This window comes from Pseudoliparis swirei, chromosome 23 (assembly GCF_029220125.1).
Source record: "Pseudoliparis swirei isolate HS2019 ecotype Mariana Trench chromosome 23, NWPU_hadal_v1, whole genome shotgun sequence".
Taxonomy (NCBI): Eukaryota; Metazoa; Chordata; class Actinopteri; order Perciformes; family Liparidae; genus Pseudoliparis; species Pseudoliparis swirei.
Genome location: NC_079410.1, coordinates 4880988 through 4893081, shown reverse-complemented (window position 1 = coordinate 4893081; position 12094 = coordinate 4880988). Strand labels below are relative to the sequence as shown.

Sequence of the window (12094 nt, the reverse complement as noted above, 5' to 3'; positions counted from 1 at the left end):
AGGAAACAAGGAAACTCACGGTCACGCAAATGTTGCCCCTTGCGTCGTTTATCAGCCGGTAAGTGAGCGGCACGGCGACCGCGACGTCCTCCCGGTGGAGTAAAATATATAAAAAAGTGATAGTGAGTTAAGTTAGATGTAGCTGCGTTTTAACGGCCAGACAACCCTGATGTGATATCGATAAGTCGGTTCCGAGGTATTGGGTAATACAATCCGCGAACATGGCAGCGCCCACAGGACCGAGAGGGACTTCAGCCTCCAACCTGCCCGGCTTTCACGGTTTCCCGTTTCCCGTAGCCGCTAAACCACCGGAGGGCAGCTCCGGTAAGGAGCCGGAGCAGACCGGGGATGTGAAGAAGAAGCCGTGCAGAACCTGTACGGACTTTAAATCCTGGATGAAGACCCAGAAGAAACCGACGACAACTGCTGTACAGGTGACATGAGGTCAAGAAGGGTTTTTTGGACGATGTGTAGAAATAATAATTTTACAGTCGTAATATTTTTGTCTTGAATGATGTTTATAAAGTTATTTAATTTGGTCAATGTGCTCGAGTTTTCATCTTCGAGCTTTACCAAACCTGTTACGTCATGACGCAACGTCCCATGGTTGTTACGTGTGGTTTCATCCTGTAATGCCCCACATCTGATCCAAAGCTTTTCATATCAATTAAGTTATTTGATCCTGAACTCCACGAGACGAACAGTCTTCTCGGACTGCACGTGAGCAATTAATACGCGCTCCTTTTTAAAAATACCAGTTTGATTCTCCAGGAGACCGGAGCTGCAGAGTCGGAGCCACAAGACCCACAATGTCCATTGGACAGGGAGGAGTTAGGGCGTAACACCTGGTCCTTCCTGCACACCATGGCAGCATATTACCCCGAGAGACCGTCTCCCACCCAGCAGCAAGAGATGGGGCAGTTCGTGAACCTTTTCTCCAAGTTCTTCCCGTGTGATGAGTGTGCAGAAGACCTCAGGGGCAGGTCAGAGACCAATCGGATCCTTTTAGATTCAATACAAAGGCTGACAGTCATGTAGCAGACGGGTCAGCAGCTGTCACATTCTCACATTTTAAAGGTGTTGGACGAGAGCAGGTCGTTTTCTAAATGCGCCATTTCCTCTCTGCAGATTGAAAACCAACCAGCCGGACACCGGGAGCCGCCACGCTCTCTCTCAGTGGTTCTGTCGTCTACACAACGACGTCAACGTCCGGCTCGGCAAGTCCGAGTTCGACTGCTCCCGCGTCGACGAGCGGTGGAAAGACGGATGGAAAGACGGTTCCTGTGACTGATGGACGAGCTCATAACTCTGTTGTGGAGAAACTTAACGTGAGGAGAGAGAGAGAGACGATGTGGTGCACTTCACATCCAGTTAATGAAACTGATCTAGGAACAAAATGTACGATACAAAACAACTTATTTTCTCTCTCTCGGGTTAGAACCAAAACTGAAGCTCTTGTTAATTGTGTGGGGAGTTTGCGATAGAAATGTCTCTTGAAATTTTACATTCAATCTTGTTTTTGTTGACCAACGAAGCCCCGATGTCTGTTAAAGCACAATGTTCAAGCGGACCATTACAATGTTTTATAATCTGTTCTGAAGTCTTTTTTTTTATTCAGAAGACTCTAAATATCACCTCCTTATATGTGAGAATAATGATCCTCAATGAATTTATTTTTAATGTCACATATATATAGAAATATATGTATATGTGTGTGTATATATATATATATATATGTGTGTATATATATATTTGTACGTGTGCATGTGTATATATATATATGTGTATCTATGTGTGTGTGTGTCTTTTCATTGAATATTGGTGTAGTTACTCTGTGTGTCTTGTGCGGTGGTGTACCTGCAGAGTACATTCATTTATTTGCATAGTTTCGTGCTGGAATTATTCATTATGTCATTTTATATTTACAATCAGAAAGAATTGATCATTCAAGTAATTAAATTAAGAAGAACAAAATCCAGTTTTTTGTTGATTACAGCTTCTCCAAAGTGATAATTTACTTGTTTCTCTAAATATCTTTTGGGCTTTAGATAACGTATTATATGGGTAATTAAAACACCTGTTCCTTGCACCACGTGAAGCCCTCCCCTCCAGTCAGGATCCCCCAGCATCTCAGCCATGTGACCTGTGTGTTATTAATAAACACTGATTATGAATTTTTCTATTTGAGGAATGAGCAGAGGACACAACCCAAGGAGTGTAATGCTCAGCTGCTACTGTGTGTTTGCACTGTTGTTATTGTTATTAATATTATTATTGTTATCATGATCCTATAAAGAGTTTGTGTGTTAGTACCACAACTCGTCTTCCTCCTCGGCTCGGCATTACTGTTGAGATATCGAACTTTGAAGTGGACGTCACTGCCCTCTAGTGGTGGGAGCCGTGTATTACACGCATGTTGTATTTCCTGGCAGCTTCAGTTTTCCATTTTCACATCACAATTCATGCAATTTTACTGGAGAAAATGACACCTGACGGGTTTTCTACAACACCAGGACGACTTTAATTAATCTTCTGAAGCTGTGCCGGGCTAAATTATCCCCGCTAATTGGCAAATATCCCATGATGAGAAACTTGTGACAACCTTGTTGTGGTATTTGGTACAAGTACATCATCATGAGACATGTTTTGTATTGTAAGATTCTTTTTTTACTCACCGCAGTGCTCGTGACCTTTAGGCCTTATATTTAGACGGCGTACATCTTTAATTTGTGTAACCGCTCCAGGCCTGTTTCTGCATCTGAGGACAATGAAGTCACGCTCACTGTTACTTTTCTCATTGGTACATTTTAATCTTGAAATCTTGAGGGGAGATTACATTCCACAGTTTAAAAGTGCACCAGACTACCTCTCAGAGATCCTCTAGGAGCCACTGGTTCTTCTCGATCAGCTGTTCCACAAAGCAGAATTGAGACATTTGAGATGCAGCTTCAGCCATCGCGCTCCAAGCTTCTGGAACATCTTTCAGAGGATCTGAGAGGAGCAGGAAACACTGATATTATTAAATGTGACCCACAAACCCATCTATTTTGGGACTTAAATCTATGAACTCAATTATGTGTTATTGTTGATCGTTCATCATGAGTTGTATTAATGACATAATGAAGTCATGTACCCTGTGCAACTCTTTGAATCACATTTAATTCGTTTAAAAAGGGTCATGAAAACAAAGTTTGATTGTTTTATTTTGAGTCCAACTTTGTAGAAGAAGGTTTGGCCTATAAAATCCTATAAGACCCCAACAACTGATGGGCTCACAAACCTACAACAAAAAGAGTGAGTCAGTTTGTTTGATTTATTAGCCCCGATCATTAAACACCCATTAAAAACATTCAATTATGTCCAAAAGCCTCTTATTCCACCATAGTCTTTTGCGCGAGCACGTCTATCATGCACGCCGCCCGCCTCCGCCCCCACTCGCGGCGTCCTCCTCCGTGTCCGCGCGTGCGCGCAGGAGCAGTCCCTACAGCAGCGAGCAGCAGCAGCGCATCCATCCTGCCGTGGAGCCGGGAGCGTGCAGCCGCGAGGAGCGCACACAGAGAGAGAGAGAGATAGAGAAAGAGAGAGAGAGAGAGATAAGACAGAAGATGGACGTAGCGGGATCGTTCGGAGCGGGCCGGTCCGGGTCCACTATCGACCCATATACCTTCGCCAAACAGCCGCAGACCATCCTCAGAGTGCTGTCCTGGGTGAGCGCAAGGAGCTTCTTTTTTTCCCTCCGGCGCGCGCGTGTGTATGGTGTGTGTGTGTGTGTGTGGTGGGGGGGGGGGGGGCTCTGTGTTGTCGTTGCGGCGCGAGACCCGTGACGTGTTCTCACTGCAAATCCAGAACCCCAGCGATAATTGATAAGCGGGGTGAGTGGACGGAACACCGGGGACCGCGTGTTCATGTCGGAGCGCGTCTTATAGAACTGCAGCGCACAGGGCGCAGCCAAGGCCCGGTGGCCCGGTGGCCCGGTGGCCGTCCGGCACAGCGGCCGTGGAACTGATCTCACTACAGATGTTGTGTTTTTCTTTTTACGCGCGGAAACAGACCCATTCTCTTTGTATCGATCCTTTTCCCGACATGTCAGCGCTCCATAAATACGATGTGCGGCAGACCGGAGCCGGATTGTGTAGAAAAACGAGAAAGACATGCGGATACATGTTTGTCTCTCCTGTTTCCCGTTGTTCACGTCTGAAATATAACATTATGTATACCAGTACATCTCCAAGTTGTTTCGCGTCGCCAATTACATGTCCAGCTAATTTTATTTATTATTTTTTTCGGCTGATTTACCCATAAACTGTCGTCGTCCGTCGCCGCACCTTGTGATTGGTCCGCGTTCATCATTACGCACGCAGAGCCGCGTCGTGCCCTGACGTTGGATGTAACGCATCACCTTTGGGTGACACGGAGAAGGTCCACCCTGCCAGACGTCTTGAGATGTGTCCCAATATAAATGTGTATTCATCATAATGAGTGTCCGGTGGTTCCGCTCGTGCAGCCGACACTTGACGTCCCGCTGAGCCCGTCGGAGACGCAGTTAGCTCATCACGAAGGACACATCCAGCTCAGCCTGCAGATCAATCATTTATTTTTAACTATTTGGTGTATTTTTGTAGATCATAAAAAAGGTACAAAAACCAACTAAATATACTTATATAATATCGGAGGTATAGCCTATACCTTTAAACAAGGTAGAAGTATGATTGCTTGAGTTTAAAGTCACCTGAAATTAATACGGTAGCCCAGAACAGACAAACCAAACACTAGCTCTAAATTGGACGTTTGCGGATTCTTTTACGTCTTCGCGTCGGCCACCACAGTTCTCCTCACGCGCGAGCCACACGGGAGAAGTTCCAGTTGTTTGTAATCTTCCTCCTCACTGCTAGATGTCGCCAAATCCTATGCTCTCCACCTTCAGGCAGAAAAAACAGAAACAATACTGTTACATTCAATTATTTTACTGAAAAAGCCGGTGAAGATTGAGCCTTTAAAAAAAAAAAACTACTTTATATACATACAGGCAGTTTAATCCAGTGGTTCCCCAGATGTTTAAAAAATACACACAATTTAAATACTGATGTAATTATTATCTTACTTAAATTAATTAGTGACTTTTAACCATTGGCTATAACACTTTACATGTAAAGAAAAAAAACTATTGTATCAAACTGATTATCACAAAGATAAAATAACCCAGTGTTGTTTATCATTTGGAGATGCTTGAGCAGCTTCACCGTGGCAATCTGCTCAGATTATATCCCCACATGTGATCGGTTTTAAAGTGTTATCCCATTGTCCACCATCACATGACCCCCCCCCCACCTCCCCCCAAGTGTGAGTGCATTACTGCTCGTGTGTGTGTGTGTGTGTGTGTGTGTGTGTCACATGGCCCTGTTCTGCCCTCCAGAGTTAGTCAGCTGATTGGTGTGTGAGCCCCGACAAGAGGTGGGAAGCTAAACAGATCTACAGATCAGACCTAAAGAAGTATCATCCAATAAAGTAACAAGGGGAACAACTAGATTAATGGCACAAGTTATAGCAACATTCTCATTTTTTTGTGCACACACACACACACACAGACCGCCTCGGGACGATTCTTGATGGGAAGTGAAGCATCCACATCTTCAGTCACACAGAGAAATGAGGTTAATGCCTTTTGTTCTGAGCACGCTCAAAGAGGAGAGCGATTGCTGCTGATTGCTGTTGCAATAATCTCTCATTATACTTTCCTCCTCCTCCTCCGTTCCCACAGATATTTTCCCTGGTGGTCTTCGCCTCCATCGTGAACGAGGGCTACGTCAACCTGGGCAGCGAGCGCCTCCACTGCGTCTTCAACAAGAATGAGGACGCGTGCAACTATGGCGTGTTCTTGGGCCTGGTGGGCCTGTTGGCCTGCTCCTTCTTCTTCATGCTGGACTACAAGTTCTCCTCCATCAGCTCCGTCAAGGACAGGAAGAAGGCTATAATGCTCGATATCGGCTTTTCGGGTGAGGAGGACGAGTCGTGTTCACGCGCACACTGATTTATTTGTCTTTATATCATATTCTATTGAGGTCTTTTACTTTTGTATAGTATATGAATGAATAGGCAATACACCGTTTCTGATTCTGACATTTCAGAGTTATAGTCTGTGATTTAATTCAAAGTCGGCCGGATTAAAAAAGGTAGGGTTTCCCTAAAAAGCACCCGGAAAAAAAAAAGTAGCCAAACTCGGCCAGATGACATCAAGAGAAATGAAACCTGTAAGCAAAACAAACAAAAAAAAGGTATTAGAGAAATAAGAGTGTCCTTATTGTTGGAGAGTTCCCTCTCCCTGTTGTAACAAAGTTATTGCTCCGCAGGTGTCTGGACCTTCATGTACTTTGTAAGCTTCTGCTTCCTGGCCAATCAGTGGTCTCGGACCAAGGACGGTGATCTGCCACTCAACCAGGGGGCGGACGCCGCCCGGGCCGCCATCGCCTTCTCCTTCTTCTCCATCGTCACCTGGGTGAGGACAAGCAGGATAAGATTTTTTTTATCTCAATGGGAGATATCTTTGTGTTGAATAAAGCTTTAAACTCAAAACATGGTAACTTCCTGGACTCTGCTGGTTGCCTGGCAACGAGCGATTGCCCTGGAGTCCGGTGTTTCATGCTAAGCTAAGCTAAGCGGCTGCTTGCCTGTATTTAAAAAAAAAAAAAAAAAAAGAGACCAACACAAGAGTGGTATCCTTCTTCTCATCTCGTGTATTTATCCCAAATATATAACAAAAATAATATTTAAAAAGCAGTTACGGTAACTTTATTTCCAGAGATAAAACCTCTTCTATATATCTTGTTTTGACGCCGGAGCCTTCCTTGACGAGCGCAGCTGCTCATCTCATCTTCTCCCTCTGCCCCGCAGGCCGGTCTAACGGTGCGCTCGGTCCAGAGGTATCTGCTCGGCACAGACATGACTCTGTTCACCACGGAGCACATGGACGGCGGCGCGCCCACCCAGCCGTACCCCTCCAACTCCCCGGTAGGCGGCGGCGGCGCCGAGACCTCAGAGACCTACCAGAGCCCGCCGTTCACCGAGAACACCGCCGCCGCCGCCGCGCCCACATACCAGGTTCCCATTTACTAGATAGGATGGCGGATGGCGGACGAGGAAGGTCGGGAGACGGCCGAGAGAAGGAAAGTTGACAGAAAATGTGCTTTTTTTGGATGTCGCACCTGCAGTTTGTTTATGTGTCGATCTGGGCCGAGTTTTCAATAATCGAGGGGAAAAGGAGAAAAAAAAGGCCTCTCCTTCTTTGTTCCCTCGTCTCGTTCCCTTTCCTTAACATTCCGGCTTCATCTGCACCTTTCTCGACCCGTGTACTAAACTAAAAAGTCAGTGTGTTCTCATCAGAATAGGAGAGGAAAAGAAAGAGAAGGCCATATTGTACACACAATTTTGACCAAAACATACATATACAAAATTTAAAAAAAAGCAATTGACCACAAAGCAGTAGTAGATAAAAAAGAATAAAATGAAAAAAGAGCAGAAGGCATTCACATTCAGCACCTTCGTCTTATTCTTTCCATTCATCGAAGTGTCAAAAAAAATCCCCTTTCATGCCAAACCGCGTGGGGAATGTCATACATGTTGCGCTACAGTTCGGTCCGGTCAGTTTAAACTGATCACGCGTGTTGAATCTGCATGTTACCAAACTTAGAGATCAACTAAGTGCCATACTGTACTGTGTGTCTCAGACAGTGACTTCATTTTTAGTAGATTTCCACATGCTGTAAAAACAACAACAACGTTTTCGTGACTAAGTGCAATATCTCACATTCTTCTGTAGGTCGGTATATTCTGTAGTCACCGTCGGGTTGGACCAGTTTCAGGCGCCGTCTCAGATTACACACGAGTTTTTGAATTGTGCAATCAAACCTCCAAACCAAATATCCAAATAAAAGCTTCCCTGGGGAGGTTTGCAAGATCTGGGAATTTTATCGTAGTCTAACAGATCCTCCACAGAGGCGTGTTTCCAATTTAAATAAATTTAGTATCCGTGTTCCTGGTCTTCCTTGATACATCATCACAGTAAAGGACTCTGTGGGATTCTGGGTCATTCGGGTCGGTTTTCCCAGGTTTTTCAAAACCCTTTTCTGCAGAGAGTCCTTCTTCAGGCTGTTGTTTTTCTGTGCCAGGCATGGATGGAGTATTGGACGGGCCCCTGGGGTGAGGGCCCCTGGACCAGAGCCTGTTTGAGGTGATTTCTGTACATTTCTTGTTGGAAAGTCAGTCAAACAGCTGTAAAAAAAAAAGAATTAAAAGTAATAACAAAGGTCCTCAAAATGACTACAAAAAGACAGGATAAAAAACTGAATCAAAAGACCACAAACATACAAAAAACAAATCACAAAGATAGTTCAAAAGACTACACAGAGACTCAAAGACTACAATGAGACTCAAAACAACCACAACAAGATACGGTAGGAACAAAAAAGAGACTGAAAACAACTGGAAAAGGACCCGAAAAACTACAGAGAATGAAAAAAAGACACAAAACGACCAAGAAGAGACAAAAATAACCACAAAAAGGCTCACAATAAGTGGTGCTGAGGGGCCCATCGTCTCATATTCTGTCCATGGTACCAGAGTGTGTGCCGTCTGTGGTCTGAGACGGTGTCTGATGGTGTCTGACGGAGTTGTGTGTATGAAACGGGGCGAGTGGGGAAAATCTGGGAAAGTCTGTTTACGTTTTAGAAGCTGCCAAACTGCCCTGTGTTCTTATCGCCGTCTTCTGATTACCACATTACGACCATGCTGTTATTGTCCAAAGGATTTTATGTTACGAGGGGTGGGGGCGGGGTTCCTGGAAGATTTGGTGCAGTCTTAACGCAAAAGAAAAAAAATCTTAAGGATTAATCGCTGGCTAATTCATCGATCCGGCTATTCTGCCATTCCGGAGAGGGTGGCGGAGTTCTGAATTTGTTGCCATGGTAACAGGGACAGGGTTGGGTGGATGTTGGTCCTGATGTAGATAGTAACCATGCCAACCATGTGGGTGTGGAGCCGCGTCTGTCGTGGCTCACACACACTCGCCATCAGCGAAACTGTAGTTTTTGGGGTGTGTGTGTGTGTGTGTGTGTGTGTGTGTCTGAGAGAGGAAGTGCGTCCACGTGCATTAGCATGTGTGTGTGTGTGTGTGATTGAGTGTAATGTACTCAATTAAATTTTGTGGTGCAGAAAAGTTATTTTCTTGAACATGTTTGTCAAAGTTTTAGTGCAGATGAGGAAATCATAAATCTGTTAAACTCTTTAATCTCCCCCCCCCCGGAATAAAATTAATATATTATCAGTGTCACTGTCAAGATGTATGAAACTTGTTTGTTTTGACGAAGAGAGCCAAATATAAAACGTCACATTAGATATTATTGACCCATAGAACGCTTTGCCTGCTATTCTAATGGACGGTACTACTGCAACGGGACCATATTTTAAAAAGTAAATCATGATAATTATAATGCATGACATTGTTGTATAGATCTCATTATATATTGAATACTATGTAATTCTTGAGTTGACAAGTTGTTTTATGCAAAATGAGATTGGCTAGCCGACTGGATTCCCTCTTGCATTTTATTAGTCGCAGTTTATCGTCAGAATTGTGACCAAAGGCCCAAATTACTCCTTTGTTTGTTCAGCTAGCTCAACCCCGTGATCGAGTCGGTCACACGTTCACATGACGCTAGTGTGCACAGATCTCAAAGCTCCGGGGTGAAACGGTCCCAGGACGCTGCAACACCATGAAAACATCACCACAAGCTTTCATTATTTAAATGGCTATGAAGACAATTTCCATTTGTTCTAGTTGCAGTATTTAAAAGGTTTAGGATCATTTTTTTTTTAAAGTCTTGTAAAACAAAACTAGATTGACCTTTTGAGCATGAATTCTCTTAAAGCATATTATTCACCAGACTGTCAGCGAGTGCACAGATCAGTGAGTACATGTTATGAATTTAGGGATAACGCAGCAGTAGTTCATTTTAGGAAAAGAATACTTCTGGAGTATTCGGGGTTTCAGGACGGGTTGATTTTCCAAATACTTTCAGGTACTCTGGATACTTTTAAGTCTATTTGATGAAAGTAAAAAGAAAAGGACTTTTAAAACGTTTTTTCATGTTGCAGCTCATTTGCAAACTATTTCCTAAAAGAAACAGATTTTGAATCTTTAAGAAAAACAGCATTTGTTTAGATTCAGTCTAAATGTGATGTGAATATCATCTTGTGGAGCCTGCGGACATGAAATGTTCAAATTGAGCTGACGACACTCCAGTTACAGGGTTCTTACACATGTTGACCGATGGATTTCCAGGACTTTAAACCAAATTTCCATGACCAAACTGAAATCTCAGAATAAACATGAACAATTTAGAAAATGTTGCGTATCGAGAGTACGCCGGCTTATATTTTGAGCGTCTTTCTTTTAAAAAAACATTAATTATTTCAAACTCGGCGTAAATGAACATGTGATTATACCAACATTTCCATGACTTTTCCCAAACTTTTATGATTTAAGTTTTTTCCATGACTTTTCCAGGCCTGGAAATGACCATTTTAAAAGTCCATGACTTTTCCAGGTGTTCCATGATCGTGCGAACCCTTCAGTTACCTTGAAAGTATAATTAACTATGCCAAAATATGAAGAATTAGAAACCCAGTGGAGCTGGGTTATTGGTGGTGGTATTGGGGTACAACTGGGTAGTTTGGGGTACCGTCAGCTCAGGTTGTGTTCTTGTTCTCAGTGCTTCGGTCTCTTCTTCAGTCAGTGTGGTAGATAAAGATAAAAAGACAAGCATTCTCTGTTTTGTGCTCTGGCCCGTGTATTGGTTGTAACATTCAGTACGTTATTAAAGTCAATGGAACCTGTGTGTGATGCTGTCTAGGGTCTGGTTTGTCCTGTACTACTAAAAAATATATAAATTATTATTATTTGTTAACTAGAATACACTGTTGGAAATACTTTGTTTGGCCACTCTTAAAGGGGGCCGGTGGCGCCAAATCAAAGTTGTATGTGATTTCATGCTGTCGTTCTGTTAGACTTGAGATTATAAAAGTGATACTTAGTAACGCGGACGCCACCACTTGTGTGTGTGGTTTCCAGTATAATACATTGCATGGATGTTACAATATCTCCCCCCCTAATATTGATAATAAAAATGTAAACCCCCTTCCCCCCGCCATCGACCAACAATCAAGTAAACATTGATTTTTAGCGTGCTCTATGAGTTGTTTCTTCCTGTTCTGGAGGTGCGTGTGTCCTCTTCAGTGTGTACAGAGGTGTGTGTCATTGTCTATTACCTGAATGTCTCTGGACTGCAGTCTGACCGTCACTCGAATAAAAAAGAAAACATGTTTTGGACTTCCTGTTTCTGTCCCTGACTTTGCTGCCTGGAGTCAATATTTCATGACAATCTATGAACATGTGTACGTTGTTTAGAAAACAAGAAAACTCGCTGTACAAGACGTGCTCAGCGCCACATGGCAGACCGATCAGGTATAAAGACCCAGATTGAGGTGGTGGGGACCAAAGATGGAGCCAAAGAGTAAATATTGAGAGAAAAACAATTAAGGAATAACATTAAAAGAACGGTTTGCCATATCAACTTTTAAAAAAGAAAGAAAAAGAAATATTGGGTCCAGTTCTTCTGATTAAAGGGAAAATTCATCACCTTTTATGGTCATGTCTAGATGGTTACCCGAGTCCCGCCGCCCTCTCCGGACCATCTCGTGGGAGATCCTCGTCAAATCAATGCCGATGGGAAATGTAATCGACTGAAGAGATAAATCCTCCGTGTTAATCAGGTCAGACGATCTCTCCGGATGCGGCGCCGTGCCGGCCAACGGGTTGACAGGATGCATAATAAAGGAAAAACAAGACCTGTTGACTTATCTTTAAACACACAAAAAGAAAACTCACCGGTCTGTTCGTCTTTCCACCAATCAGCAGCTCTGGTTTGATGGAAGAGTGAGATGTGAAAATCCTCCACGCCATCTTTCTCTCTGCCGTCATCAGAATGGATCCGATCGTCTTCAGAGGCGATTTAATCAAAGTCATAGCACCGACTCCGAGAGA

At 43.6% G+C, this 12094-nt stretch overlaps 2 protein-coding genes and 1 long non-coding RNA gene across 3 annotated transcripts; 2 read left to right on the top strand and 1 right to left on the bottom strand.

Annotated features, from left to right (window-relative positions):
* Positions 1-20: 20 nt before the first annotated feature.
* Positions 21-1595, top strand: gfer (growth factor, augmenter of liver regeneration (ERV1 homolog, S. cerevisiae)). Its single transcript, XM_056406175.1, has 3 exons — positions 21-434; positions 772-983; positions 1129-1595. Exons 1-3 carry the CDS (start codon positions 222-224, stop codon positions 1289-1291), a joined length of 588 nt encoding a protein of 195 aa, XP_056262150.1. The 5' UTR covers positions 21-221; the 3' UTR covers positions 1292-1595.
* Positions 1596-3561: 1966 nt separating this feature from the next.
* syngr3a (synaptogyrin 3a) lies at positions 3562-11380 on the top strand. The gene is made up of 4 exons (XM_056406174.1): positions 3562-3707; positions 5759-5993; positions 6348-6493; positions 6889-11380. Exons 1-4 carry the CDS (start codon positions 3606-3608, stop codon positions 7108-7110), a joined length of 705 nt encoding a protein of 234 aa, XP_056262149.1. The 5' UTR covers positions 3562-3605; the 3' UTR covers positions 7111-11380.
* Positions 6042-7885, bottom strand: LOC130188092 (uncharacterized). Its single transcript, XR_008830560.1, has 3 exons — positions 7802-7885; positions 6368-6489; positions 6042-6246 (listed from the first exon to the last, which is right to left on the bottom strand). It is a non-coding gene; the product is annotated as an uncharacterized LOC130188092 (long non-coding RNA).
* Positions 11381-12094: the final 714 nt, after the last annotated feature.

Bases quoted from the DNA above. Each gene is read 5' to 3' on its own strand.
- gfer (XM_056406175.1), top strand. From the start codon at position 222: ATGGCAGCGCCCACAGGACCGAGAGGGACTTCAGCCTCCAACCTGCCC. The intron at 435-771 runs GTGACATGAGGT...TTGATTCTCCAG, and splicing joins CGACGACAACTGCTGTACAG to GAGACCGGAGCTGCAGAGTC. The intron at 984-1,128 runs GTCAGAGACCAA...TCCTCTCTGCAG, and splicing joins GCAGAAGACCTCAGGGGCAG to ATTGAAAACCAACCAGCCGG.
- syngr3a (XM_056406174.1), top strand. From the start codon at position 3,606: ATGGACGTAGCGGGATCGTTCGGAGCGGGCCGGTCCGGGTCCACTATC. The intron at 5,994-6,347 runs GTGAGGAGGACG...ATTGCTCCGCAG, and splicing joins GCTCGATATCGGCTTTTCGG to GTGTCTGGACCTTCATGTAC. The intron at 6,494-6,888 runs GTGAGGACAAGC...TCTGCCCCGCAG, and splicing joins TCTTCTCCATCGTCACCTGG to GCCGGTCTAACGGTGCGCTC.